Source organism: Lynx canadensis, chromosome B3 (genome assembly GCF_007474595.2).
Source record: "Lynx canadensis isolate LIC74 chromosome B3, mLynCan4.pri.v2, whole genome shotgun sequence".
Taxonomy (NCBI): domain Eukaryota; kingdom Metazoa; phylum Chordata; class Mammalia; order Carnivora; family Felidae; genus Lynx; species Lynx canadensis.
The window spans coordinates 135,551,316-135,578,785 of NC_044308.2; the positions used below are offsets into that span (position 1 = coordinate 135,551,316).

Here is a 27,470-nt window from a genome sequence, read left to right on the forward strand (position 1 = left end):
GAACTTCCTTTGGAGACCCCTGTGCAAGTAACTTTGCTACAATTTGTAAGCTGAAATCTCTCAGAAATTTCCCAGTGAAGTAAAAGAATGAATCTGACTCCGATGAAAATGTGGTATTCCAAGAAAACCGTAATAATTTTTAAAAGCCCCTGATGGACTGAAACCCTGGAAACACAGGGGACATTCACCTTTCTTCCCAATTCTACCCTTGGGGTGGTACCATCACCCCACCCCTAAGTTGAGGACTGCGTGCTACAGGGCTGAAACAGACTATCCAAGTCAGCAGGTTCTATACAAGCCGTTTATTTGAAATGCCAACTATATGTAGGATAAAGTCAGTGCTACATGCTTATTAGTAACAGTAGAAAAATAGAACCAGTGGAAACCTTTGTACAACCGTAATGATACTCAAAAGAGAAATGTATCGTTTTACAATGCTTCACACAGACGAATTCAAGTTTGGAGGTACCTAAATAAAAATACTATATATTTCTTTAAAAAACACTATGTACAATTGAAGCGTAAACAAGTTTTACAAAGTACTGGTTATGCAGGTTGTAGAAAACACTTGCATAGGACATGAAATCCGTTTAAGAAAAATTTCTGAGCCTTTAGCATTGAAGGCACTTGACTTCATAGCAGTAACAGCACAACCACAGGAAATGCAGTGTTGTAGAAGATGCCACCTCTCTGAAGTATAGATGTGGTACACAGACGGCAAGTGGAATTCAGGAATCTGTATCTTTGAGCCACCCCATCTAAGAGCAGGATCCCACACCACCTGCCCACGGAACCCGGATACACGGTCACGTGTAGTACACAAAGAAGCTTCCAGAGCTTACCTCGTCTCTTAGAACCCACGTAAACACACCAACACGAGAGGCTGTTTTCAAGACACACACTTGTAAGTCATCTTTCTAGAAACGGCCACAGCGTTATGATATTCAGAATGTGGAAGGCTGACACATGGTCTGAGGGTTTTCTAGAAGGAAAAAAAAAAAACCCAAAGACTTGCCAATAAAACAATTGTGCAACCGCTATTGCAATCTCCAGGACAAAATGACAACTTAACAGTTCATAAAACATTGTTCATACGACAGTGTCCGTGGAAAAGTCAAATACCTTTTAGTGTGTGACGGCAACTCTTTTAGCAAGGTTATGTGTAATGAGGTTTGAAAGTAAACCACTTAGTAGACAAAGTAAACCATTGCAGAACCGGGAATAGCACCCATCACTGCTGCTGTAATAGTAACTTTCAACTGAAAAGTTGAAAGTCAACCAAATAATAATTAAAAAAAAAAAAGTCATTTCCCTTTGAGTTCATTCCTAAGCTAAAAACATGAATGCCTTAGAATTGCAAAACAAGTGTCTTAGAAGTGTTTCATGAAACGTTTCCCCCTAAAAGGAGGATGACACATCACGAAAATACCTATTTTGCTGAGTAGTTACTGAGAAATGTTAACCCTTCCCCTCCAGAGACTGGTGCGGGGTCGGCTGGGAGCCCCTGCCGCCCCCACACTGCACCCTTCACACTCTGCATCATCACCCTCATTCAAATGGACAAGGACGGTCCAATGCCAGAATGTGAACAAACAACCAAAAGAAAATCCAATAAAGGATGGCAATCTTGTAATAAAAAGAGTTGAGGACGCAAAACCAAGAATAGGTAGAGTTTCACAGACAGTCCGACAAAAAGACTCAAATACAAAGAACTTGTTAAAAATCCTCAAGATCCAACTGGTTCTGGAAATGCCAGGAGAGCTTAGGTCTAGGATGTGTGCCTGGAGAAGGCTAAGGGGCATGGGACAAAGGCCGTGATATGTGGAAAACTCAAATGGCTGCTTTTCAGTGATCGTTTTTGCCTTTCATGCTATTTCTTTTCGAGTCACAGGTGACTTTGTAGTTAAATTATCCATCAAAATCACAAAACTAAGACAAAAATATAAGAAAAGACCAACAGCATCTTGAAGAAACATGGATCTTCTCTTTCTGCTCCAGGGGCTAAACGGTAGTTCTCTAAACTGTCACACAGTGGGCAACCGAGGGAGGTGATTGTCTGATGGCCTGATTGTCCACGGTCTCAAGAGGAGATCTGGTATTCTTTCTGAGATTTGGTTCTCATGAAATTTCTAAACTGAGTGACATGCCAGGTCCCAAATTTTATATTCTACATATGCTTTTTTTCCCTAAGAGCCATCTTACTCAGGCTTCACATTTATCTTAGTACAACAGCATTAGAAGAGTTTAGTGCCAGGTTCGCATTACAAAGGATTGAAGAGGTGGGTTCCAAAGCCAGAGGCACACAGCTGTTCACCTACCCCGGCCACCACGCCTCACAAGGTACATCAGAAGTCCACTGTCGCCCACCCGAACACAAACAAGCCACATCTGCTTACCTTCTGCAAAGTCTCACCAATCCACAATCCCACGGGTTAGAGTCAGTTCCTCTCTACACACAGTTTAGTCAGAGCAGCTATTAAATTAGTAAAAGCAAACTTCATAAATTAAAGTAGGAACAGTGGCCACTTGTTTTTATGTTTGGGGAATATGAAAGAATATTTGATACATTTTCAGAAAAATGAACGTGTGACGTCAAATAGCTCTTATCTAACATTTTGAAAAATACAGGTCAGAGATGAGAAAGCTTTTTCCCACCCAGATTAGCTCTACTCACTCTTATTTGCGGTACTAGCATGGTATGGTCTGAATTCAGAATAGAAATCTAAAACTACATCAAAGTAATTCATGTCAAGACATGTATATAAATACATGTTAAGGAATATGATGGAATTAACAGTTTTGTTTCTGGAGACAGAATGAGATCGGCTTCAAAAGACACCATCATCTATTATAAAGAGTCAAACCTCCTCAAAATGAGAACAGAGTCCTATGTTTTTCTAGCTCTAAAAAAAAAGGAGCCTCAAAGGCGAAGCTAGCCAACCTCCCAGGGGCTGAGTGTTCGCTCCGGGAGGCATGGAGCTCAGTGCGCACCACCGCCGGCATCGATGAGCACGCCAGCAGCAGCCAACTCGGCGGGCAGCACAAACGCGGGGCAACGGTTGGCCGTATGCGGATAGACTGACGAGTTCCTCATCTTTGAGACTACCGACTGTTAGGATTTTTTAAAATGTCAGATTATTCCTGAGTGTATATCCACAGGGTGAACTAGGAAAGACTGTAAGAGAAACTACAGCTTCGGGAGAAATCAGAGTTGTTGACACCCAATAGAAACCTATTTACTTAAAAGTGCATGTAATTCATTTATATGGTAGCTTGTAAAGGCTCCCTAGCCCTGCATAGTTTTAGAGTGACTGTGAGTGATTCATAGTTTTATATATATATACATACACAGAAAAGAGGCTCCCAGACATCCTTCATATGAGGGGATGTTCAGCAAGTCTCTTTTCTTCTAAGTGCTACGGCTGTGTGTGTATGTGTTTGTAAAAATACAAAGTGAATGCTCAAATAATGTTAAAGTGATTTAAAAACTCAAATACTAATATATTTACACTGGAGAGTAAGAAAAAAAAACAGTCCTTAGCTCACACATTGCCCTTCCAAGGGAGAGGATCTTAAAAGATCCCATGTGCTCAGTGGTTCAGTAAAATCCCAAACCAGCGCCCCCCAATGGAGTTCAAGTAGGACATGTAGTGTTTCACTGGGAAAAGAAAAAAAAAAAAAGGTTTCTTTTTCTTTTTTTGGTGACAAAGCATTATGCGTTCTACAACAACTTTTTTAGGACACCAAAATTCAGACACACTTTGAAAAACATTTAAAAGAAAACATAGGCTTACAAACACCAAATGACATCCATAAGACTGAAGCCCTTTTGTTTTTTTTTTTCCCACAGAGAGCAAGACAACTGAAGGCAGCAAGCAGTCCTCAGCTGGAGAGTCGAAGCTCAGAACCAGAAATCCCGTAGTGCAAGCTTTAAGTCACTTCGTTATTTCCACTGCCTTAGGATTCCAGAAAATCTGATGTCTTTAGAACCTCATCTAGTGATACGCTGATCCATACTACCAGCATTCGCAGGAATTCTGACAGCGTCCACACTGGGAACAAAGCAAGAGCTTTAAGCCTGGGCACAAAAGGCTTTGCTCCTTTCTGTTCTTTATTGAACCAGAAAACTTCAGGATCCTGATTGGACTCCCGCTGGAGGAATGAAGACCAGCTCCCAAAGACTTACTAAGTAAGAAAGAATGATACTAGGTTTATGGAGACTGAGCAGGAAGATTTCTGAACTAAAACGATTACCGAAAAGAGAGGAGCATTTTGATGTGCTGTTCTTTGGAATTTCTATAATTAAAAAATAAACACAGAACTATTTCATAAGAAAATACATCTTAGTGTGCAATCCAATGCACGTGGAAACTGGTAGATGAAAGGTAAAATGCAAAAAAGTATGAAAATACAGTTCCTTTAAATGTGGCAATAAAGTGTAACATACTGATATAAAATCAACACAGATAAAATAAATGTACAAGTGCAAAAAAAATCCCATCATTTGTAAAGAGAAAAAAAAGTGCCAGCTTGCTTGCTCTTAAAAATGCTTCCCCACATAATTGTTCAAACACAAAATAGACAGATGCAGCATTCAAAATAACCCTCTTAGCATGCCATGTCTAATAAACATGTATATACAAAAACGAGAATAAACTAATGTGAAACTGAGTTCGCTGGCATCAATAAACTGGTCTCTAAGTTGTTGGGTTACATCATAAAATGGGATGTTTCACATCTCAGGCACAGACGACTTGGAGGTTGCTCTCAGAGGGCAGACTTTTTATAGAGGAAGTCTGGCTTGCTTGGTGACCTCCTTCCCCTGCTTATTGAATCTTCCCTTTCTAAATCGGAATTTCGCGGAGCTCCATGGCCCAGGGACTCGCTGTCGGCCAGTCTCCTACTGGGTCTCTCTTCCGGAGCTTCAGAGCTGCATGCAGAATGTGAGGGTCTGTTGGGAGTCAGCCCAAAAGTCAAGTCAGTTTCTACTGCTGTTCGTCCCCTGACGTGGGCTGGACCATTGCCAACATTTTCTGGGGCTGCCAAAGGAAAGTCTGACCGCTGGGGAGGTTGCTCAACGACATCAAGGTGTATTGGCTCATTCTTTTGTCTTTGTAGATGCCCGTCAGGGGAAAGTGGATATTCTCTCCTAGCTTCTTCCTGCTTTTTAGGAGAGGTCTGGCTAGGTAGGTAGGCTGACTTTAAGCCACTTGGTGATGCCTTATTGTGGCTATACAAATCGGGACCAAAATATCCACCTTGCGAAGGGGAGGGGGTGCGTCTGCCAGGAGCAGGCGTAGAAGGTCTGCAAGCAGCATTTGAGAAGTCATAGAAATCCGGATATTCCTGCTGATTTTCTCGAGCATCTGCTTTTTGCTCTAGCGTGTGTTTCTTTCGAGACGTGTGTGTGTGCCTCTGTGGAATACACGACAGATGCTGGGGAGGCCCTGGTCCTACTTCAGAAACTGATTGGCTTAATTCTGTGTCAACAGCCAGTTCTGGAAGCCTCCTGTCCTTGAGTGACAGTGTGGACACACCCATGGCGATGTCCGGCATTAGATCGTTTAGCACAGGTTGGGTACACTGCAAACAGAGATAAAGGAAGAGAGGTTAAAAGAAAAAGGCCCATGACACCCTCTTTGTAAAACTGATGTTCACTGATTTTGCTTCCTCATTATAAAAGTAATACAGGTTTAGTTTTAAGAATGATAAAAATATAGAAAACCATAGAAGCCAAAAAAACCCAAAAACAAAAACATTAACCTTCCCTGAGATAATCACCATTAACAATTTAAGGTATTTCTCACTTTTTTTTTCTCTGTACATATATTAATTTTCACAAAATGTAGTGCATATATAAATCTGTGGCTAAATTTTGAGATTATTATTCCACTGTACTGATGAGCCATGGCTTACTTAACCATTCTCCCACTGCTGATATGAAGGTTGTTTCCTATTTCTCATTATCATAATCAAGACTGTAATGGGGGTACCTGGCTGGGTTGGTGGAGCATGTGACTCTTGATCTTGGGGTTGTGAGTCTGAGCCCCACATTGGGTGTAGAGACTACTTAAAAACAAAAGCTTAAAAAAAGAGACTGCGACAAACATACAAATAAATTACCTTTAAAAGGAATTTTATTTAAAATAAAAAGTAAGGGGACTAGGGTGGCTCAGTCAGTTAAGGGTCTGACTCTTGATCTTGGCTCAAACCATGATCTTGCGGTTGGGATCAAGCCCCAAGTCAGGCTCTGTGATCACAGCGCAGAGTCTGCTTAGGATTCTCTCTCTCTCACTCTCTCTGCCCCTTCCTTGATCGTGTGCATGTCTGTCCTCTCTGAAAAGAAACTTAAAAATAAAATAAAATTGAAAAAAAAAAAGAACTTTGTAATTGTAAAACCGAGGGCCGGGCCAACAGGATGGGAATTTGCCTTATCAAATACTATCGACCTCTGTTGCTTCTTCTTTTTTTAGGGGCTTGGGAGGACAGGTGGGAGAGTAGGTAGCAGGGTATAAAGTGAGGAAAGAATATAATTTGACCCAAGGTGTACACTAGTCCACAGATTCCAAAGCTGTATTAAAAAATTTTTTTTAAATGTTTATTCATCTTTGAGAGACAGAGAGAGACAGAGAATGAGCAGGGAAGGGGCAGAGAGAGGGAGACACAGAATCCAAAGCAGGCTCCAGGCTCTGAGTTGTCAGCACAGAGCCCGATGCGGGGCTCGAACCCATGAACTTTGAGATCATGACCTGAGCCGAAGTCGGACGCTCAACTGACTGAGCCACCCAGGCACCCCTCCAAAAGCCATATTCTAATAAAGATTCCCTGAATTAATATATGTATCCTTTGTTTTTCTTTTTTTTTTTTAATTTTTTTTCTTTAATGTTGATTCATTTTTGAGAGAGAGAGAGTGCAAGCAGGGGAGGGGCAGAGAGAGAGGGAGACGCAGAATCCGAAACAGGCTCCAGGCTCTGAGTTGTCAGCACAGAGCCCGACGCGGGGCTTGAACTCACGAACTGCAAGATCACGACCTGAGCCGAAGTTGGACGTTCAACCGACTGAGCCACCCAGGCGCACTTCCAAAAGCCGTATTTTAATAAAGATTCCCTGAATTAATATATGTATCCTTTGTTTTTCTTTTTTTTTTAAATTTTTTTCTTTAACGTTTGTTCATTTTTCAGAGACACAGAGACAGAGTGCATGTGGGGGAGGGGCAGAGAGAGAGGGAGACACAGAATCCAAAGCAGGCTCCAGGCTCTCAGCTGTCAGCACAGAGCCTGACGAAGGGCTCGAACTCACAAACCATGAGGTCATGACCTGAGCCAAAGTCGGACACCCAACCGACTGAGCTACTCAGGCACCCCTCTTTTGTTTTTCTATTGAAGGCCACTGATAATGTGTGACCGAGCAGAAGGACTTAAAAATCACTATTTTGTTTCAAAGGTATTATATAAACAGAAATTCAACCTTTCATTCAGTGCAAAACTGAGCAAGGTCCTCGCTTAATTTACTAGCTATTAACGCTAGCTACTGTGGTTCCTAGTCAAATGAGCCTCCTGACGGAAGAGCCTGCCAGAGGCCGACACAGGCATGAGGACCGATCATCCATCTACTTTCTGAATGGGGAGTCTTCTGCCACATTGCTCCTGACAGTACACTTAGCTATAAATAACTTTCCTTTCCTACCCCATCAAAGCATTTGGTAGAAGAGCAGATTCTATAGAAGAGAAGCTAGGGCAGATTCTAGTCATGTGTTTGAATGGAGCATCGTGAAACTGAGAGCATCCAGTGGCACTGCCCAGTAACATCATCCCTTCTACATACCTACAATGAACACAAAGACAAGGAAGGTGCCAACCACCCTCCCCACACACCCTCTCTTCCTGTCTTCTCACTTGGCCTTACCTCCCTCTCTCCATAGTCCTGGAGTCCACGCTTTCGGCTTGGTGGCAATACTTCTGGGCACTGCTGAGTCCCACTAGGGCTCTTGGAAACCGCCTCTCATATTCCATGAACATTTTATTTGCCCTAAATTAGTGAGATGTTAACTTACCACTTGTTTCTCAGAAGTTACTGCTGCTGAGGTGGCGGCGGTGGCGGCGGTGGCCACAGTCTGTCTCCCCAGTCCTGTGGTGTTGGTGCAATCAGGTGCTGCTGCTTTAACACCTGGCAAGTAGACGGGAGGGGGGCCGGCTTTAGGGGCCGTTCTGGAGTGAAACAGTGAATGATTACAGGGATAAGAGAATGAACGCGAAGGATGCTGGCTGGGAGGTCTTTGTTTCCAGCCTGCTTTGAGTTGGTTATGGATTGGGGTCGCTGGGGGGTGGTACGGAGGTGGCGGTGGGGGCAAGGGTGGATGGAAGGCCACAAAAGAGTCCAGATCTGTAAACATGGTTTCTGCAGTGGGGGTACTGTTAACTCGACATCTCCCAGACTGTCTCATTGTCAAGAGCGGACTTTCATCCCCAAAACGTTCATCCGGAAAGAACTTGTGAGGATTCTGAAAGATTTAAACAAACAAGACATTTATCAGCAAATTTTCTAGATAGAAATTTACAGGCTGAGAGCATTAAGTGAGATCCTAAGAAAACCACATTCAGCAAGAGTAAAAGGCACAACATTATTTCTCTAGGCCAGAAGCCCAAGAAAAATTTACCTTAATAATAGCACAAAAGGATAGAGTGGAGTCTCTATAGCCTAAGATACAGCTATCAAGGAGAACAGCTTAACTAAATATTCCAGCAAGCAGGTTGGTAATCTCCTGCAAGATAATGTGATAATGCAAAAGCAGGAAATAAAACCTAATTCAAATGAGTCTCTGCTGAGAAAATAAAATTAAATACCAAAGGACAAAAAGGCATACAAGTAAAGATCCTCCTAGAACTTTCTTACAAAACATCTGCACTCTGTCTGAAATAAAAACTATAAAATACTAATCCTTACCTATTACATATAACTCAGTTTTATGAGCATTTTGATAAACATTATGTAAGAATAATCTGTAAAACTTTAATGCAATTTAAGATACCAAATTAAGATACAGTTTAGAATGTCAAGGGGGAAAGAAATGTATAGTATACAAGACTATTTCATGGATGGAATCCACAGCAAAAAAAAGAAAATCAAGAACCTATAAGTGGCCTGCTCCCTTGCCTAAGAACATCACACCACATTCCCTTTTGATTCAGTTTTGATTCAGTTTTGAATCAGTTTTTGATTCTCGTGCTTATAGGGTTTGCAACATCATGCAAAAAATTTCTTATTATACGGAAGAGGAGGGGAGAGGAATAAGAGGGGCATCTGGAAGACCTGTTAAGTCTGGTAGTAGGCCACAACCCGAAATCTAGAGACCCAACGAGGGGCAGAGAGCAGTGGAAGGTCAGAATTTTCTGCTTCCTTTTTCACCTTTGATGGGCATGCACACCATTAACTTTTAGCAGGCCTACTAGGTATTAAGAGACATAGCTGCTTACATACAGCACCTCTTGTCTTCACAACATCCACTTTATTGGTAAGGAAACTGATACTTGGGAGTGGTTAAGCGGCCCAAGTTAACTGGTGAGCAGCAGAGCCAAGCTGTAACTTCAGCTCTCCCACCAGAGCCCATGTGCTCCATCTACTCCACACCCCGCCTCTACCCAGGGGGGACTTCCAGGCTATCCCAGACCCATGAGGCAGTGAAAGGGCATGCACTAAGAAGCAGATGCGTGCTGGGAGGGCTCCTGGAATGTCTGAAATACCATCTGCACAGGCTCCCTATTTCACACAGTCGAATGCCATCCCCACCTGCAAGAGCTCTGCAGCCGCGTCTGCAAGACCGAACTCTCTTAACACTCGAATTTGAATTTCATAGCTGACCGTGGCGCCTTCCCCACAGTTGAGTGCATAGGCTCTCTGCACCTGCTCAGTGTGCCGTAGTTCCTGCAGACGTCTTACCATGTCTTTCATAATGAGGAGACGAGGAACTGAAAAAAGAAAAACACTCTGTAGGCAAAATATCTGAGCTGCATCAAAGGTCCCCCACTGAGCACAAGCAAGAAGGCCTGTGTTGTTCTGCATTAGAATTTTAATTTCCTGGAAAATACTAATTTATGTGCTTCTAATTATTTTTTAAAGTTTTAATAAAATTTCACTGTGCTCAAAATGCTGCTGATAATACGAAACAGTTACTGAACTGTCTTCTTAGTTCACAACCTAACTAAAATTTTACTTGCATATATTCTTTTCTACACCTCAGGGTATTTCAGAAATCTTTTAAATATATTCATTCTTTTATTCAAATAAGTTTCTGAGTCCTGGTTATGTGCTAGGTATTGGGCTTGGGTACTGGGGTGCTCAGAATCAAAGATATGATCCCTGTCCTCGAAGAGCTCTAGTTTTAGTGAAGTAAACTGAGTAAAGCAGTAGAGCATAGGCCCTAAGCGGTCACAAAGGCAAACATGTGAAGGATGCTGACGGGACGTGGAGGAAGGGCCCACCTCAGATGGAGGCAGGCAAGAGAGGTTTCCTGGAGGAGGGGAATCCTGAGTGGAGTCTTGAAGAATGAGAGAAAAACCAGGCAGGTAAAGAAAGCAGAGTGAAGGTATGTGTCTCGAGCAGAAGGACAAGGCATGTGTCAAACACGCAGGTGACAGTATGGCACAAGCAGCTGGCAGCATTAGCGAACTCAGGGTTCATAGGTACAAGCAGGAGTAGTGTTAAGAGAGAAGGCGAGAAAGATGGGTAGGAACAGATCACGAATGAGCCTGCATATTACGATAAGGAATTTAAATTCTATTTTGTGAACAACAGGTACTCCCTTGTGCAGGGGAAGGAAGGACAGGATCAGGGCAGTGACAGAAAGCGTGCTCTGAGAACAGTGTAAAGCAGGGGTTGGCAGACTACGGCCTGTAGGCTGAATCAAGCCTGCTGCCTGTTTTGTCAATAAAGTTGTACTGGCACACAGCTACACCTATTTGTTTACGTATTGTCTGTGGTTGCTTTTGACAACAGAGTCGAGTAGTTGTGATGGAGACTGCATGGCCCACAAAACTTAAAGTAGCTACCAAATGGCCTTTCCAGAAAATGTTTGCCGAGTCCTGGTGTAAAGGCCAGAATGGGAGTAAGGTTAGAGGCAGGAACACCAATTGGGAACCTAGACTAAGGCTATAGGAGAGGGTGGGAAGTCGAGGCTGGAGTCTTCTATATCTAAGAGACAAACTGACTAGAGTAGCCACTGGTTATTATTTCTGGGGAAAGGGAGCGACCATTTACTGAGTGCTTACTTTGTTCCAGGCACACTGCTAAGCATCTTACTCATGGGACTTCCTTGAATCTACATTAACAACACTAGAAAGGAGACATTATATCCATTTTTCAGATGAAGAAATTAATGCTAAGTAAGTAACCTTACCCAAAGTCACATAAAAGTGGCAGAGCCAGGATATGAGCCCATGAGTCTTCTCCAATAAGCTACATGGCCTTCCTTAGAGTGTGGTGGGCAAGGAAGAGGGAAGTATCAGATAACACCAGAACAGGACCAGGTCTTGTTAAAGCAAGACAAGAAAGGCAAGTCCTACTCTTCTGAATGTACTTAATTGTGAATGTCTTTGGGCTTTTTAGATTCAGTTCTAAGATTAAATTATGCTATTTAATTGTATTAATTTGAGCTGATAAAAACCGGCTAATTACTGTAGCTTCAATATCTGCATAAATCAGCTACAGAAACATTTCTCTTCATACTGTTGTCTAATGTATACTTTAAATAAATGACAGTCAGTATTTTGTCACTAGTGGCCAAATCTGATAAGGCCAACAACTGATCAGACATTAGTCCCAGAATAAAATGTGCTCAATTAAAAGTTGTTATTTTTTTAAATTTATCCTTAATTAAAAAATATTTATAAGCAGAAAATGAATGGGGCTAGTTCTTTTCCTATTTATTTATTTATTTATTTATTTATTTTTAATGTTTATTTATTTTTGAAGGAGAGAGAGACAGAGAGTGAGCAGGGGAGGAGCAGAGAGACAGAGAGAGACACAGAATCCAAAGCAGGCTCCAGGTTCCAAGCTATCAGCACAGAACTGGATGCGGGACTCAAACTCACAAACCGTGAGATCATGACCTGAGCCAAAGTCAGATGCCCAGGCACCTGAATGGGGCTATTTCTAATAACGCTATACAGTTTGCAATGTGTTTGAATTTTGCAGTAGTAATTGGCAAGAGCTGTAAATCTCTGACCACCTAGATCACTGTGCATTTTCTTACCTTAAAGATGGACACTAGAGCCCTTTGGTTAAAGTCAACATCACCTGATGCTCAGAAAATTTTGGATATAACAGTTATATCTCAATCTATGGTCGATTTCCTCAAAGTCATCACATAAGCCTGCACTACCAACAGAATTCACAGAGCAGATCCTGGGAAGCTGGATGGATCTCTAGGAAACCAACAGTGATAACATTTCAGGGGACATGTCTAGACTCAAAAGATACAAGTTTATAACTCAAAGAGTCTTCTGTGAGAAATGCTTTATGGTGATGAAAAATCTGAATTCCTTTGAACTAGTGGTTCTCAACAGGAAGCGATTTTGCCCCACAGGGCACATTTAGCAATGTCTAGAAACATAAAAATGTTTTCAAAGGGTTGTCACAAAGGGGTGTGTGTGTGTGTGTGTGTGTGTGTGTGTGTGTGTGTGTGTATGCTACTGGCATTTAGTGAGTGCAGATCAGGGATGCTGCTGAACACCCCACAGTGCACAGGACAGCCTCCTCAACAAAGCATATGTCAAGACAGCTTAGGTTGAGAAACTCTGTGCTAACCGGAAAACCTGTATACACCTGTTACTGGAAAATAAAATATGAAACAAAAAACCGAGCTTATTATGAAAACAATGAGTAATGAATTTTGGAAAGCTGAGAGAATGAGCACATATAAAAAAGGCTACAAAAATGATCAGATTATTCATTTAAATATAAATGCCTGACAGAAGGCTACTGCCTCACCTGGAATTTCATTGGCTACGACTGAAGGAGGGCTTGACTGGTGACTGCTGATCTGCTGGTGGCTCATCATGTGACAGCACTGTGGCACGGCGGTGCTAACCATGTAAAGCGTGTCTGGCACATTGGACATCCTAACCATTCGCAAACGCACAAGATCTGTTTGTTCCACCATCATCTCGTCCAGCACTGACTGAAAGAACAATTCAACATGAAGAGTATCAGTCAACCATCTCTGTAAATCACATCCGGAGAAAGATTATTACCTTCAGCATATAAAACGGGAAGTAATTTATTGTTTCCAGTGTATGAAGCTTTAAAATAATGAAAGGAGAGGGGCGCCTGGGTGGCGAAGTCGGTTAAGCGTCCGACTTCAGCTCAGGTCACGATCTCACGGTCCGTGAGTTCGAGCCCCGCGTCGGGCTCTGGGCTGATGGCCCAGAGCCTGGAGCCTGCTTCTGATTCTGTGTCTCCCTCTCTCTCTGCTCCTCCCCCGTTCATGCTCTGTCTCTCTCTGTCTCAAAAATAAATAAAAAAAAGAAACGTTAAAAAAAAATTAAAAAAAAAATAATGAAAGGAGAAAGAACTCCTATCTCTTTAATTTTGTTGTTTGTTTGTTTGTTTTAGGTAGGCGTCACATCCAGTGTGGAGCCCAACACGGGGCTTGAACTCACGACCCTGAGATCAAGACCTGAGCTGAGATCGAGAATCGGACACTTAACTGACTGAGCCACCCAGGAGCCCCTTTACCTCTTTAATTTTTTTTAAAAGCTCTTAAAAAAAATTTTTTTTTGAAGTTTATTTGAGAGATAGAATGAGTGGGGAAGGCAGAGAGAGAGGGAGAGAGAGAGAATCCCAAGCAGGCTCCACACTGTCAGCACAGAACCCAATGCGGGGCTTGAACTCACAACCGTGAGATCATGACCTGAGCGGAAACCAAGAGTTGGACATTTAACCAACTGAGCCACCTAGGCGTCCCAACCTCTTTAATTTTTAAAAAATATTTCTGCAGCATCTTTGAAATAATCACCTTCTGAAAAATTTGCTTTTAATTGAAGTATTTGAAATTTGAAGGAAGGTATAAAATCAATCAGAAGTAATTTATATCTAAAGTTACTATAAAGAAAACAAGGTATACATGGGCTAAATATCAGATCCAACAAGAAATGTTCAAAATATAAAATACTGAAGATCAACTTTAAATTCAACAGATCTATATATAAACCCAATTGTTAAGTTAGTTTCAGATGAATTTCAACTGCAGAAGGTCCAAAATGAAGTAATGTATACACCTTTTCCACATTTACTGAGGGCAATTATCTATCAAGTGTGGGTACAGCCATCTGGGAACAGGGAAGTCCCAGGAGGACTATCTGATCAGCTCCCTGCTGCCCCATTCTGAGACAGAGCCGAGTGCGAGGTAGTTTATTACAGACCTTTTATCATCAGCTGCAACCCTGGTAAAGGCTGTGATACTTGTGTGCTGTTAAGGACTGAACTTACTTCTGAAAGACGAGACCCAACCATTATGCTTTTTTTCCAATTTTAGACTATTTAAGTGTCAACTACTCACTCAGTAAGAGATAGATTATCGATCTAGTCAATAAAATTAACTTCTCACAATCCTTTCACATATCTTAAGTTAGGAACTCCGACAATCAAAAAAAGAAAAAATTTAAGATAACTTAATTCTATACCCAAACAATGCTTTCCCTGTTACTTTGTTTCAGAAAGCTTAATGGTGATTTCTGACTATCAAAGAGTGCCAGTTCCTCAAAAGGCTGTCTCAAAGTTCTCATGGCTAAATACAGCTAATAAAAATCACAGTATTCCATTTTCACATTACCATATTTTCTTGGAGTTCTTCATATTATAATACATAATTTACTTAGAAAGCCTGAAACTGTCTTAGTTTTATGTACATATTCTGAAACTAAAATATAATTTCCAGAAGCCATTACAGAAGCATTTTGCAAGAAATTGTGTCATTTCTTTAGTTTAAGAAAGACAAAATGTGTGCAATCTTTTCAGAACATTATTCCCATCTTGAAGATCACACAATACTGACAATCATCTCCGTAAAATTAATTTTTTTCCAAATTAACAATTTGCAACACAACTAAGATAAGAAAAATGTAAAATACAATTTAATATAAACGAAGTTATAAAGACATGCTTGATAATTAAACATTTCAGAAAACTGTTCTGGTGAGTAAACTAGAGTTTACTTTCACTTTCCCTATTATCAAATATTTAGGCTATCTCTAAATATTTTTTACAATGCCACAATGAATATCTTTGTGCTTATAAGCACAAATTATAGTTCATAAAAGGCACTCTAATGACTTAAAATGATTTTCATTACCTTTGCTTCCTCCACATATGGAGAGAATAGCCGAGGACGAACATATATTCCAGCATTTTTTTGCCGTAACCAGGCATTTGACTTTCCACCCTCTGTTGTAGGAAGCATATCTGATGGAGGAGTACTAATCAAGCCTCTTTTCATCTTGGAAAAAAAAAATTTTTTTAGATGAACTAGAGATTTGAGTGAACTAGAATATTACTAAGATAAATAATTATACCTATAAATCATAAAAATTTAGGGATAGATGTTAAATTTCAAAATACTCCTAATGTTTAACAATATTTCAAAAATTCAGCAATAAAAAGGTACTACAATTTACCACTCTTCTCTATACAGAGGAAAGATGTTTTTAAAAGAAGAGCTATAATAATTACAAATATAATGAGCTGGACTAGTTTTCAGAACTTTTAATGAAAACCAAATTCTATTTTTTTCCTTACTCATCTAGACATGGATTCCATCCTCCCCCCTCCCCCCAAAAGACAAAGGAACATCTTGGGCCTAGATCTACAGTACAAGGAGACAGGCAGTCTGCATGGTGGTTAGGGGCGGGAGCTCTAGGGGAAGGAAGACTTGACACAAAACCCTAACTCCCCATTTAACAGCTGCATGACCACAGACATGTCCCTTTTTGTTTTTTGAATGTTTTATTTTTGAGAGAGCACAAGCAGGGTAGGGGCAGAGAGAGGGGGACAGAGGATCTGAAGCCGGCTAACACCACTGACAGCACTGATAGCAGTAAGCCCCACGTGGGGCTTGAACTCAGGAACCTGAGCCGAAGTCGGATGCTCAACTGACTGAGCCACCCAGGTGCCCCCGCAGACATGTCCTTTTATCTGAGCTTCACTTTAAGGGCTTCTAGATGGCCCTGGAGATGGAACACTGCACATCTATATGTGGTGGTCCTGTTGTTTCCATGTCTATGCTGGGAGAAAATAAATCAAGTACCTACAGCTCCTAAGGTGGTTGTGAGGCGGTCATGAGGTAAAAGCACTCCACACACACTAGGAGTGTTTTAAGGTTTTAACAGCATGACTAGCAAACTTTCACTGGGGACTTAGGCATGAAGCATGGAATTAAGAACAGGGATACGTATTTTCTAAAATTTTTTTTTAATGTTTATTTATTTTGAGGGAGAGAGACAGAGTGCGAATGGGGAGAGGGGCAGAGAGAGGGAGACACAGAATCCGAAGCAGGCTCCAAGGCTCTGAACTGTCAGCACAGAGCCCGATGTGGGGCTTGAACTCATGAACCGCCAAGATCATGACCTGAGCTGAAGTCAGACACTTAACTGACTGAGCCACCCAAGGCGTCACAGAGATAGGTATTTTCTAACTCTACTAAACCAAAGTTCTAAAGTATTTTTCTAAACCAAATTCAGAGTTCAATTTGGTTTGTGTCCTAGGTTTTAAACAAAACCAAACATCGTTTCTCCAATATTAATCTCATTAAATATAATAAATGTCTAATTGCTGCATTAGTTAAAATTATTTTTAACTAATAAAATATAGCATTAGATAGTATTTAGGAAACAGGCAAAAACTCGTAACCCTATTTCAACCATAATAATGCTGATATATTTCCTGCCAGTATTTTTCAAATGGATGTTTACAGAATTGAATTCTAGAATACATAAAAATGCATTATTTTGTATACTTCTAAAATTATATTCCATTAACATTTTTCATGTTGCTGTATTAGTCTTTATGACTATTGTTCAGGGCAGCAAAATACTCTTTTGAGTAGTCATACTATAGTTTACTTTTATTTTTTTCTGTTATTAGACATTTAAGCTATTTCCAAATATTTAAGGACAATGCTACTAATGTACCAGCTATGCTTCCCCTACGGGATGGTAATATTATTTCAAAAATTATTGACTTAATAGGTGAAAAAAATGGTAACTTATGGCTTTATTTTGCTTTCTTTGGTGTGTGTGATTACTAGTGAGACTGACCATTTTTTCTAATCAGAAATACCATAAATATTTAATCATTTCCTTCTAGTTTTTCCATATTTTGATTTAATATTTAATTCTTCAATCTAACAGGGATTAATTTTGTGTGCAAGTGAAATGAGGGTTTAACTTTAAACAAATTTCCCCCAGCTCATCAGCTAGTCTAGCACCACAATGATTCACTGATTTCTGATAGATTATTATATGTTTAATTCTCTCTTAAAATTTATTTATTTTGAAAGAGACAGAGAGAGAATGAGCAGGAGAGGGGGGGAGGGAGGGAAGGAGAGAGGGAGAGAGAGAGAGAGAGAGAGAGAGAGAGAGAGGGAGAGAGGGAGAGAGGGAGAGAGGGAGAGAAGGAGAGAGGGAGAGAAGGAGAGAGGGAGAGAGGGAATCCCAAAGAGGCTCTGCTCTGTTAGCGCAAAGCCGAACACAGGGCTCAAATTCACGAAACCGTGAGATCATGACCTGAGTCGAAATCAAGAGTTTGACGCTTAACCAACTGAGCCACCTAGGCACACCTATGTTTAGCTCTTATGTATTAATTAGGATCTTTTTCCCAGCTATTTTGTCTCGTCTGTTTTTCTATCATCACAGATTAAATATCTAAATTGTTTTGTTTTGTTTTATTTTGTTTTAAAGTAAGCTCTAGGCCCAATATGGGGCTTTAACTCAGGACCCTGAGATCAAGAGTCGCATGCTCTACCAACTGAGCCAGCCAGGCGCCCCTTGAGTTTTATAATGTATTTTAAATTCTGGAAGAGTTATCCTTTCTTCATTATGTTCTTTTGAGAGAGCTTAAAAAAAAAATTCTTACCAAACAAACAAACAGCAGGGGGGGAAAAGGGAGGAAAACCAAGAAACAGACTTAACTACAGAGAACGAACGGACGGTTACTGGAGGGGATGTGAGTGGGGGTGAAATAGGTGATGGGAATTAAGGAAGGCACTGATTGTGAGGAGCACTGGGTGTTGGTAGTAAGTGATGAATCACTAAATTCTATACCTGAAACTAACATTACACTGTATGTTAACTAACTGGAATTTACATAAAGACTTGGAAAGAAAAAAAATTAAAAAAATAAAACATTTGTATATAATGGAAAAAAATTCTTATCGGGTTTTTTTCCAGATGACTTTTATGTTTCTGAGCAGTTGAAAAAACTATGTCTATAAACAATGCACTAACGTTATAAGCCAATTTGTATACAATATTTATAATATTTATTTTTCACATCCATTAATTCAAGCAATTACTGGTTTAAAAAATTCACTTTGAAAAAATTATGAAAGTAACATGATCAGCTCCATTAATCTTTAAAGTACAATCAGAAGATTCTATCATCCTTTTCACACTGAACCAATCTCCTGCCTTTCTGCTCCCTGATATATTGCTGTGTTTGAAAAGTCTCCAAAGGTAATTTCTACCCTTTCCTTTGTGAATAAGGATCTACTTGATCTACGCTGATAAATGGCTGAAGTAACCTCCCCTGGAGACTATCCTCTTGAAAAAGTGAGACTGCTATCCCCACTTAACTCTCATTCACCCAACCTTTAACTGTGCCAGTGGCCAACACTGGGGACATGACATGGTACAAAACACGTCTGTCTCTGTCCTCGTGGACTTCACAGTTTCACGGTACTCTTATTAGTAGAAATTATGTATGATGATTAAAAAAAAAGATAAGCCTGTACATTTTGGTACATTTTCTTTTCATGAAAGGGATGAATGAAGAAAGACACTTACTGCATCACTGAGGACTTCACTGTTTATAGGTAAGATGTGTTCAATTCGCACAAAAGGTAAGAGAGAAGAAAGGATCTCTCTAAGCTCTTCGATGTCCAGGTCTCGTCTTTTTACGCCTCTTCTGTTCACACTGTGGGCAGTGCCACTCAGTAAGTTTGGCTCTATGAGACAGAAAATGAGAAGTCTCCAACCAAATCCAAATATTCAAACTTTTCTCTCTAGTACGCTTTCAGTAACACTCTTTATACTTAGGTGCATCTGCTTTAAAAAGGATTATAAATTTTTTTTTTTTTGTCTTAATACCTTTAACAGAGATGTTCTTCGGCAAAGCAAAAGCATGATGTCAACTTTTAGGATAACTTTTTTTGATTGTTTTGCACTAAGGAATAAAGAACTATTTTCCATATACTAATTCAAAGGAGAAAAGAAGATAATCTATTAAAATCTAGTTTGACCAAGGGCTTTTTTTTAAGCTTTCTCATTGCTGTGACCAGTTTTTAGTACAATTAAGGGCACTACAGGGCAAGTGGTATTTCTGGTCACTGTAGGTTATCAGTGTACTCATTAGGCTACCATATGTTTACCAGCAACTTAACAAGATATTAATTACCTGGTATCTAAAGCAGCAAAACCTAATGTACACTGTATTTAACTCTGATTTCTATGATAGTCTCCTAAGTTTCTTACTATGGGAATGTTACTGCAAAAAGTGACCCTTTGATCTCTGACATGCAATATATTTCCACCGTCCAGAGCAGAGAGTCAAGGTTTTCTTCATTAGGTATCAGTGAAAGGGGAAGATCTGGAGTATATATAACCTCATGATACTGAGGTAAAAAGAAAAATTAAATCTTGGGAATATGTAATCATGTCTATAATCTAGGGACTGTATTTTTCTTAAAAAACAAGATCTTTATCATTCACAAATATAAATGCTGCCTTTTTGCAAATACTCTATAGGCAAACAGGCATTTCCTTTAAATCATGTGATAGGCAGATGGATAGAGAGATAAAGAAATAATTATTTTTGAAAAGCTAAGCTTTTTCTGGCATCATTCAATAAAACTGTTGCGAGCATGTGGAAAAAAGTTTTTTTTTTCCTTGCCTTGCTATGATTTGGCTTCATACTTACACAAAGCATTGCTTTTCAAAAAGAAAATTTCCCCTTAAAGTCGTGGCATGAAATCTTAGAGAAGACTCCCAAATACATCACAGCTAAGGGCAGAACCATTATATATAAAGGTGACTAAAAGGTGCAGCCTGGTTTGCTTAGGTTCCTTCTCATTCTCATCCCTGTGAAAGAGTCTTCCGTTCTAACCTGGTCTGAAAACTACTATTTTAAGGGAAATTTTATCAGGGTGCCTGGCTGGCTCAGTTGGTTGAGTGTCTGACCTCAGCCCAGGTCATGATCTCATGGTTCACAAGTTCAAGCCCCATGTTGGGCTCTGTGCTGACAGCTTAGAGCCTGGAGCCTGCTTTGGATTCTGTATCTCCTTCCCTCTCTGCCCCTCCCCTGCTCACGTGCTCTCTCTCTCAAAAAAAAAAAAAAACAAAAATTAAAAAAAAATTAAGGGAAATTTTATCAAGGATGCTCATTATCTGCCCAAAATAAATATGACATTTCATCGTTACCAACCTTGCATCAGTGAACAAACCCATGGCCTACAATGATTATGAAGAATTATATACAATCTATTCTTATTATTTGTAGTAGTCATATTCTATAGAGTCATTGTAAACACTTTGTAAATATTGAACCACTGCTCCTAAGGGAAAACACATGGTTAGGTTCCTGTGAGCCTGTGGTCCCAACAATTTTGTCAACCGATCAAGACATAACCTTTTTTTAAATGTATGTTTCTGTTTAAAGACACCTTATTAATATATATTGCTGATTTATTAACATTGAATCATAGCTGAGAGCACTGTCCCTCATACCTGAATGAAGCTTGTTTAACTCATAGTTTCTCTGTAAGGCACATCACAGCCTTCCTCTGCTTAGGGACACTACACAGCACTAAAAGTTACACTTGGAAGCCATTGTGATCAGTGAGATCACACCCCCATAAAATATGAAAAACGTGGCCCTTAACAGACTGTGAAAAGGACCTTGTTTGCAGTGTGAGAACTTCAATAAGAAGGCACAGTGTCATTCGGTTCCACCTTAAGCTGGGAACATGTGCAACAGAGAACTCAAAATTTTTGTCACTCTGAGCATGTCTGCAAATGACCGTGAAAGTGCTGTAGGTACTGATTTTGAGGCTGTAAATAAATTTTAGCAGATAGGTGAATTTGCAAATATAGAACCTGCAAATAAGAAGGACAGATGGTATACTGGCATTTCAAAAAGTCCCACATTAATAGTAGTGGCTTTAATATAAAAAACCATTCACATCTGATGGGGCACCTGGGTGGCTCAGTCGATTAGGCACGTGACTTCGGCTCAGGTCATGATCTCATGGTTCATGGGTTCAAGTCTTACATTGGGCTCTGCACTGTTAGTGCAGAGATTCTCTCTCTCCCTTCTCAGCGTGGGATTCTCTCCCAAAACAGATAAAAACTTAAAAACAATCACATCTGAGAATTGCTAATGGCTCAAGTAGGCCACAGAAAAATAAATTAGGAAAAATAACAGGTTGTGAAAGGTAGGCTTAGCTTGCCTTAAAACGTGACAGAACAACTCTGTAAGTGCACTAAAAATCATGACTTGAACACTTTAAATAAGTGAACTTCATGATATGTAAAGTATATCTAATTAGATACAGCCATCAAAAAATGACAGGAAAGGGAAATCTGTATTTTTCTAAATTAAAATGTTTTGAAAAAAATGTTTTGATTTGGGTTTGCTATATAGAGGAACACAACACTCTTTGAGGGAAGGAGCATGCGTATGATGTTTCCATCTCTTCTGCAGTATCCCTAGATGGAAACCATTCAAAAGCATTATTTTTCCTTTACCTTCTACAAAATTTAAAAACAAACAACACATTAGGCTTTTTTTGGGAGGCAGTCCTATCTTTTTTTGTTGAGGTAAAATTCACATAACATAAAACTAACCATTTTAACCTTTTTTTTTTTTTTTTTAAAGATTATTTTGAGAAAGACACAGCATGAGTGGTGGGGGCAGGGGCAGAGAGAGAGGAGAGGGAGGGAGGGAGGGAGAGAGGGAGAGAGGGGGGGAGAGAGAGAGAGAGAGAGAGAGAGAGAGAGAGAGAGAGAGAGAGAAAGAGAGAATCCCAAGCAGGCTCTGCGCTGATGCAGGGGCTTGAACCCATGAAGCCATGAGATCATGACTTGAGCCTAAACCAAGAGTCGGACACTGAACTGAGCCATGTAGGTGCGCCACCATTTTAACCATGTAAAGTGTATAATTCAGTGGCTTTTAGTATATACAAAGTTTTTCTAAAAAAACAACAAGAAATTTTTTTAAATGTATGCTTATTTAGGGGCGCCTGGGTGGCTTAGTCAGTTAAGCATCCAACTTCAGCTTAGGTCATGATCTCACAGTTTGTGAGTTCGAGCCCTACGTTGGGCTCTGTGTTGACAGCTCAGAGCCTGGAGCCTGCTTCGGATTCTGTGTCTCCCTGTCTCTCTGCTTCTCCTCTGCTTGCACTTTGTCTCTCTCCCTCTCAAAAATAAATAAACATTAAAAAAATAAAAAAATAAATAAATGTATGTTTATTTTGAGAGAGAGCATGCACATGAGCAGGGAGGGGGTGGGAAGGGAGGGGGAGGGAGAGAGGGAGAGGGGGAGAGAGGGAGACAGGGAGAGAGGGAGAGAGAGGGGGGACAGGGGGAGAGAGGGGGAGAGAGGGAGAGAGAGGGGGAGAGAGGGGGAGAGAGGGAGAGTGAGAGAATCCCAAGCAGACTCTGTGTTGTTAGCACAGAGCCTGATGTGGGGCTCCAACTCATGAACCGTTGAGATCATGACCTGAGTTGAAATCATGAGTCAGAGGCTTAACTGAGCCACCCAGGTGTCCCCAGTGTAGATAATGTTACACACACACCACCGCTATCTAATTCCCGAACATTTCCACCAACAATATGCTTTGGTAATATTTTAATCATTAAATAAAAATTTCATTCTAATACTTCTATAAATTGGTATATAATACTCCATGTATTATTAAGCACATAGAGAGGTAACATTAAAAGTATGCTTTAAAGTTGTAAAATGAAATTTTCTGGTATATTTCTCTTTCTTTCTTTCTTTCTTTCTTTCTTTCTTTCTTTCTTTCTTTCTTCTTTCTTTCTTTCTAAATTTTTTAATGTTTATTTATTTTTGAGAGAGAAAGACACAGAGCACAAGCAGGGAAGGGGCAGAGAAAGAGGGAGTCACAGAATCTGAAGCAGGATCCAGGCTTTGAGCTGCCAACACAGAGCCCGATGTGGGGCTCGAACTCATGAACTGTGAGATCATGACCTGAGCCGAAGTCAGACGCTTAACCGACTGAGCCACCCAGGCGCCCCTCTGGTATATTTATTTCTAACAAAGTGTACTCTTCTCCACTAAAAATTTCTATTTTCACCAGGCAATAGTGGCTACTGTCAAGACTGATACACAGTATGCTTCTGGGTAAAAAAAACTTATAGTATAAGCTAATTTTCTGAGCTTACCTCTGTCAGCTATTCTTTTCATCAACTGATGCTCACCCCATTTAATCAGATATTTAAGGATATCTTGTTCACTTGCCTATAATAAAAAAAATGGTTTCAATTTATTTTAGCGAAATTAGATAAATGGCAAATTTCATAATGACTGCACCTAGGTGATAATGTACACGGTGCACAACTTAGCCACATTTCACTATACACTGGCTGTTTGAAATGTTCCATTAAAGCTGTGGTCTACCAACACCAAACACACAAGACCACTCTGCATGGGTTCTGTCCAGTAACCTACCTCTTGGCTCCAACTAAATCTTTTATTCTTGTGTTCGTCTTTATCCTATTCTCTTCACCTATTTTAAACTTACTGTTCCTTCTGTATGGTGTCTACACAGCTGCCTTAAATTCTTTTTGGGACAAGGTGGAGATAAATAGATGAAACTAAAAGTGTACAGATACCAAGTGATTACTATCTCCTGCAAGAACAGAAAAAACAGGAATGGCAACCTGCTCTGGCAGAGAGACTACCATCTGCACACGGTATGCTACTGGCTGGTGAAGGACCCTTCAAGCACAATCTGCGAAATGGCAAGGTGCCTGTCATTTTTTGCACTTTACTGAAAATCTTAGAGCAAATCTAGGCTGCTCTCAAAGGTTTTTACCTTATAAGCAGAAATGCAAAGCTTTCTAAAGACAATAATCTGAAAGACCTGACAAACTAACTCCCATAATGTACGCAGTCTGGATCAGGACAATGAAACAAGGTTAATGAACACAGATCCTAAATAAATCAAATCCAATTACGACATTTGTACTGCAATCAAATCACAGGTGCTAAGTGCATTATTTACCTCTGTGCTTAGTTTCTGACTGGGATGGAAGCAGTTTTACAATTTTCCTAGTACAAATATAAAGAAAGAGGAAATGGCTCAATGGGTTTATGTTTTTATAACATTAAAACTGTTGTATAGTTTCCGGCATAAAATTCATACAACCAATGCCAAAAAAAATTAAACTTGAACATATGTTACTTGAAAGTATTTTTTGCAATATTTTAAACCTATTGTTGGTTTAAATTACCAAATTAGATTGACATATATGAGTCAATGACACAAGAATTTGCTAAAAACTACTTCTGATTAAAAATAAATAGTTGAAAACATTATTGTATTTGGGAAAGGCACACACACTGAGTTTTTATAAGCACTTGAGTGGATCAGAAATTGAATACTACTCTTACTGTGTGCTTAAGCTACTGTCTACAGTCTAAGTATCTGATACTCCACGAAAACCAATAAATTGTTATAGTGAATCAATGGAAGCCAAGAAAATCACTGTTGGGATATGCTTCTGACCTTGCCTACTGCCTCTACCCCTTTGGTGTAGGTGGTTGGGACCTGGGCTTATTCACAATGCTGAGTCATAGCAGCAGGGGCACAAAGGGCCAGAGAGCCAGAAGGCTTTTCCTGTACACATCTGAAGAGGGCATCCCTGGGTGGGCCAATCTCCCTAGATGGGAGAATAGAATATAGATGGGTTTTCTGGTGCACATATGGATGACAATGAATTTGAGAGGTGTATAAATGATTACCTGTAGGTAGTCAGACTGGATAGCAGTAAGCAGATGATCTTTGCTGAGTTCATAAAAAACATCCGAAGTCATGACCTGGGAAAATTCCTCACAGAGGAAATGTAAAGCTTGTCGGTGCACCCATTTAGAGCCATATGGATGAGAGCTCCACTTGAGGATGGCAATTAAGGTATCTAATGAGATGCTCTCAGCAATGATATCCTCACAGCCTAAAAGAGAAGGCAAATACTTCTTAAGATTAATCATAAATATTGTTTATTGAACATTAGTGTGTTAGACACTATACTTAAAAGTAGCAATAGTAAAAAAGAACAAGGAAATAAATAAAATTTCATGGAAATCACCAAGACTTGGTGGAATGGGATAACAATAGGTAACAATAGACTATAACATCTTTAGGAAATCTGCTTTTCAATAGAGACAGATCCACAGAAAAAGGCAGAGAATCTTCACAATTGTTTAAAAAAATAAGTATTTCTGTGCAAATCCAACACTTTGAGTAATACACTCTAGTGGAGAGCACTGGACCAAAGGGGAAAGAAAAGAAGGTAGAAATGATACAATTGTGGGAAATAGCCAGTCAAAGGAAGGGTACAGATGACACTTGACTGCTAAGAGAATCCACACCTGGGAAGACAGGTGGGCTATCTTCCATGAACTAGTAGGACATCTGTTCTTTGCATCATTCTAAAAACGAAAACAAAACAAAACAAACTTGTTATTATTGATAGTTTAATCCCAATGCAACTTCATGCTCATCTGAGATTAATTCTGATGAATTAAAATGAAAGAAGTAGGTTTTAAAAAAAAAATTTATTTATTTTTGAAGGAAGGAGAGACAGAGTGTGAGTGGGCGAGGGCAGAGAGAGAGGGAGACACAGAATCTGAAGCAGGTTTCAGGCTCTAAGCACAGAGCCCGATGCAGGGTTTGAACTCACAAACCACGAGAGCATGACCTGAGCTGAAGTCGGTCCCTTAACCGACTGAGCCATGCAGGCACCCCAAAAGAAAGAAGTAGTTTAAGTGAAAAGGACCAGGCTTCTGGAAAAAGTGACTATGACACTCTACGGGCTCAAAGAAGTGAAGATAACCTGAGGATAGTCAACTATTTTCCTTAGGAAAGAGCATTTCAAAATACTGATACAAGATAAAAGTAAAATCTGAGTGACAAAGCTTATGGAAGGGAAAATTGCTGAAGTTGGACGGAAATTCTTTATAACTAAGTTTACTGTAAAATCAAAAGGAATCCTGATAATTTGGGAGGAAAAAAGAAGCGTTTACCACTACCAACAACAAAAATGAGGCTAGAGAGGCTGCTCTCTAATGAGCCCAAGGCTTTGAAAGATACAGCCAAAAGAAAAGGAATCGATGAACTCCAGAGACTTGCAAAGCTCAACATTACTGTGAAACCATGAAAGGCAAAGACAGAAAGGCAATGACTATGGTCACCCTTTCCAGGTGATATAAGATCATTAGCAGCCAATACAGAGTGCAAAAAATAAGGCTTCATTCCCTTTTCTGATATGGTACCAGATAAGGAGAACATCATAGAGAATCGTGTAACCTGATTTCTGCCAAGCATTTAACAATATACTTCTTGATGTTTCTAGAAGACAGAGACTGCTGTCTTCACTGTATGTCTAGCACCCTCTTGCCATGGCAGGTGCTAAATAAAAATTTGTTGAGTGTGCAAACGAGATCTTTGCAGATAAGATGAAGGGCTGTAGATGGATGACAGAATGGTGGTTAAGGGAACCACTTGGAAGTGGCACTGATTAACGTGGGGGATGGAGTGCGGGTTCTGTTTTCTTGATGTTATTCAAGAACTTGAATGAAGATGTGGAAAACATGCTTCAAAATCTCCAGGTGACCGAAAACTGGGAAACACAAAGACACACTGGATGACATGATCATAAGTGGCTAGACAGATGGGTCAAAATGAGGGTGAAACAGAACCAGGAAAATTAGAAAGTTCTATATTTCGATGAAAGAAAATCAACTGCACAGCAGATGACAGGAGAGAGCTAGTTTAACCACAACCTATGTAAAAATACTACCTGGGTACCTTAGGGGAACGCATGCAAGATGGGACATCGCTGCTGAAGAGCTGAAGCGATCTCAGGCTTTTAAGATTCAAGCACAGAGTCCTAATCAATGGAATAATGTTGCACTGCTCTACTGTGTATGGAGTGTTGTGTTCTACTCTGGGCCCTGTGTTT

The 27,470-nt window shown here is 40.1% G+C and overlaps 1 protein-coding gene across 3 annotated transcripts in view; it reads right to left on the minus strand.

Annotated features, from left to right (window-relative positions):
* Nucleotides 1-287: 287 nt before the first annotated feature.
* BTBD7 (BTB domain containing 7) overlaps nucleotides 288-27,470 on the minus strand; it is a 58,963-nt gene continuing 31,780 nt past the window's right edge. The window contains exons 3-10 of one of the 3 annotated variants that reach the window (XM_032593440.1): nucleotides 25,252-25,460; nucleotides 23,670-23,745; nucleotides 19,053-19,213; nucleotides 15,347-15,490; nucleotides 12,985-13,174; nucleotides 9,787-9,965; nucleotides 8,054-8,500; nucleotides 288-5,583 (exon numbers count right to left, since the gene is read on the minus strand). In XM_032593440.1, coding sequence (XP_032449331.1) covers nucleotides 4,768-5,583; nucleotides 8,054-8,500; nucleotides 9,787-9,965; nucleotides 12,985-13,174; nucleotides 15,347-15,490; nucleotides 19,053-19,213; nucleotides 23,670-23,745; nucleotides 25,252-25,460 — 2,222 coding nt within the window. In that variant the 3' untranslated portion in view covers nucleotides 288-4,767. Of the gene's footprint in view, nucleotides 5,584-8,053; nucleotides 8,501-9,786; nucleotides 9,966-12,984; nucleotides 13,175-15,346; nucleotides 15,491-19,052; nucleotides 19,214-23,669; nucleotides 23,746-25,251; nucleotides 25,461-27,470 lie in introns of those variants that run through there. The other 2 variants (XM_032593441.1, XM_032593442.1) reach the window with 2 other exon arrangements.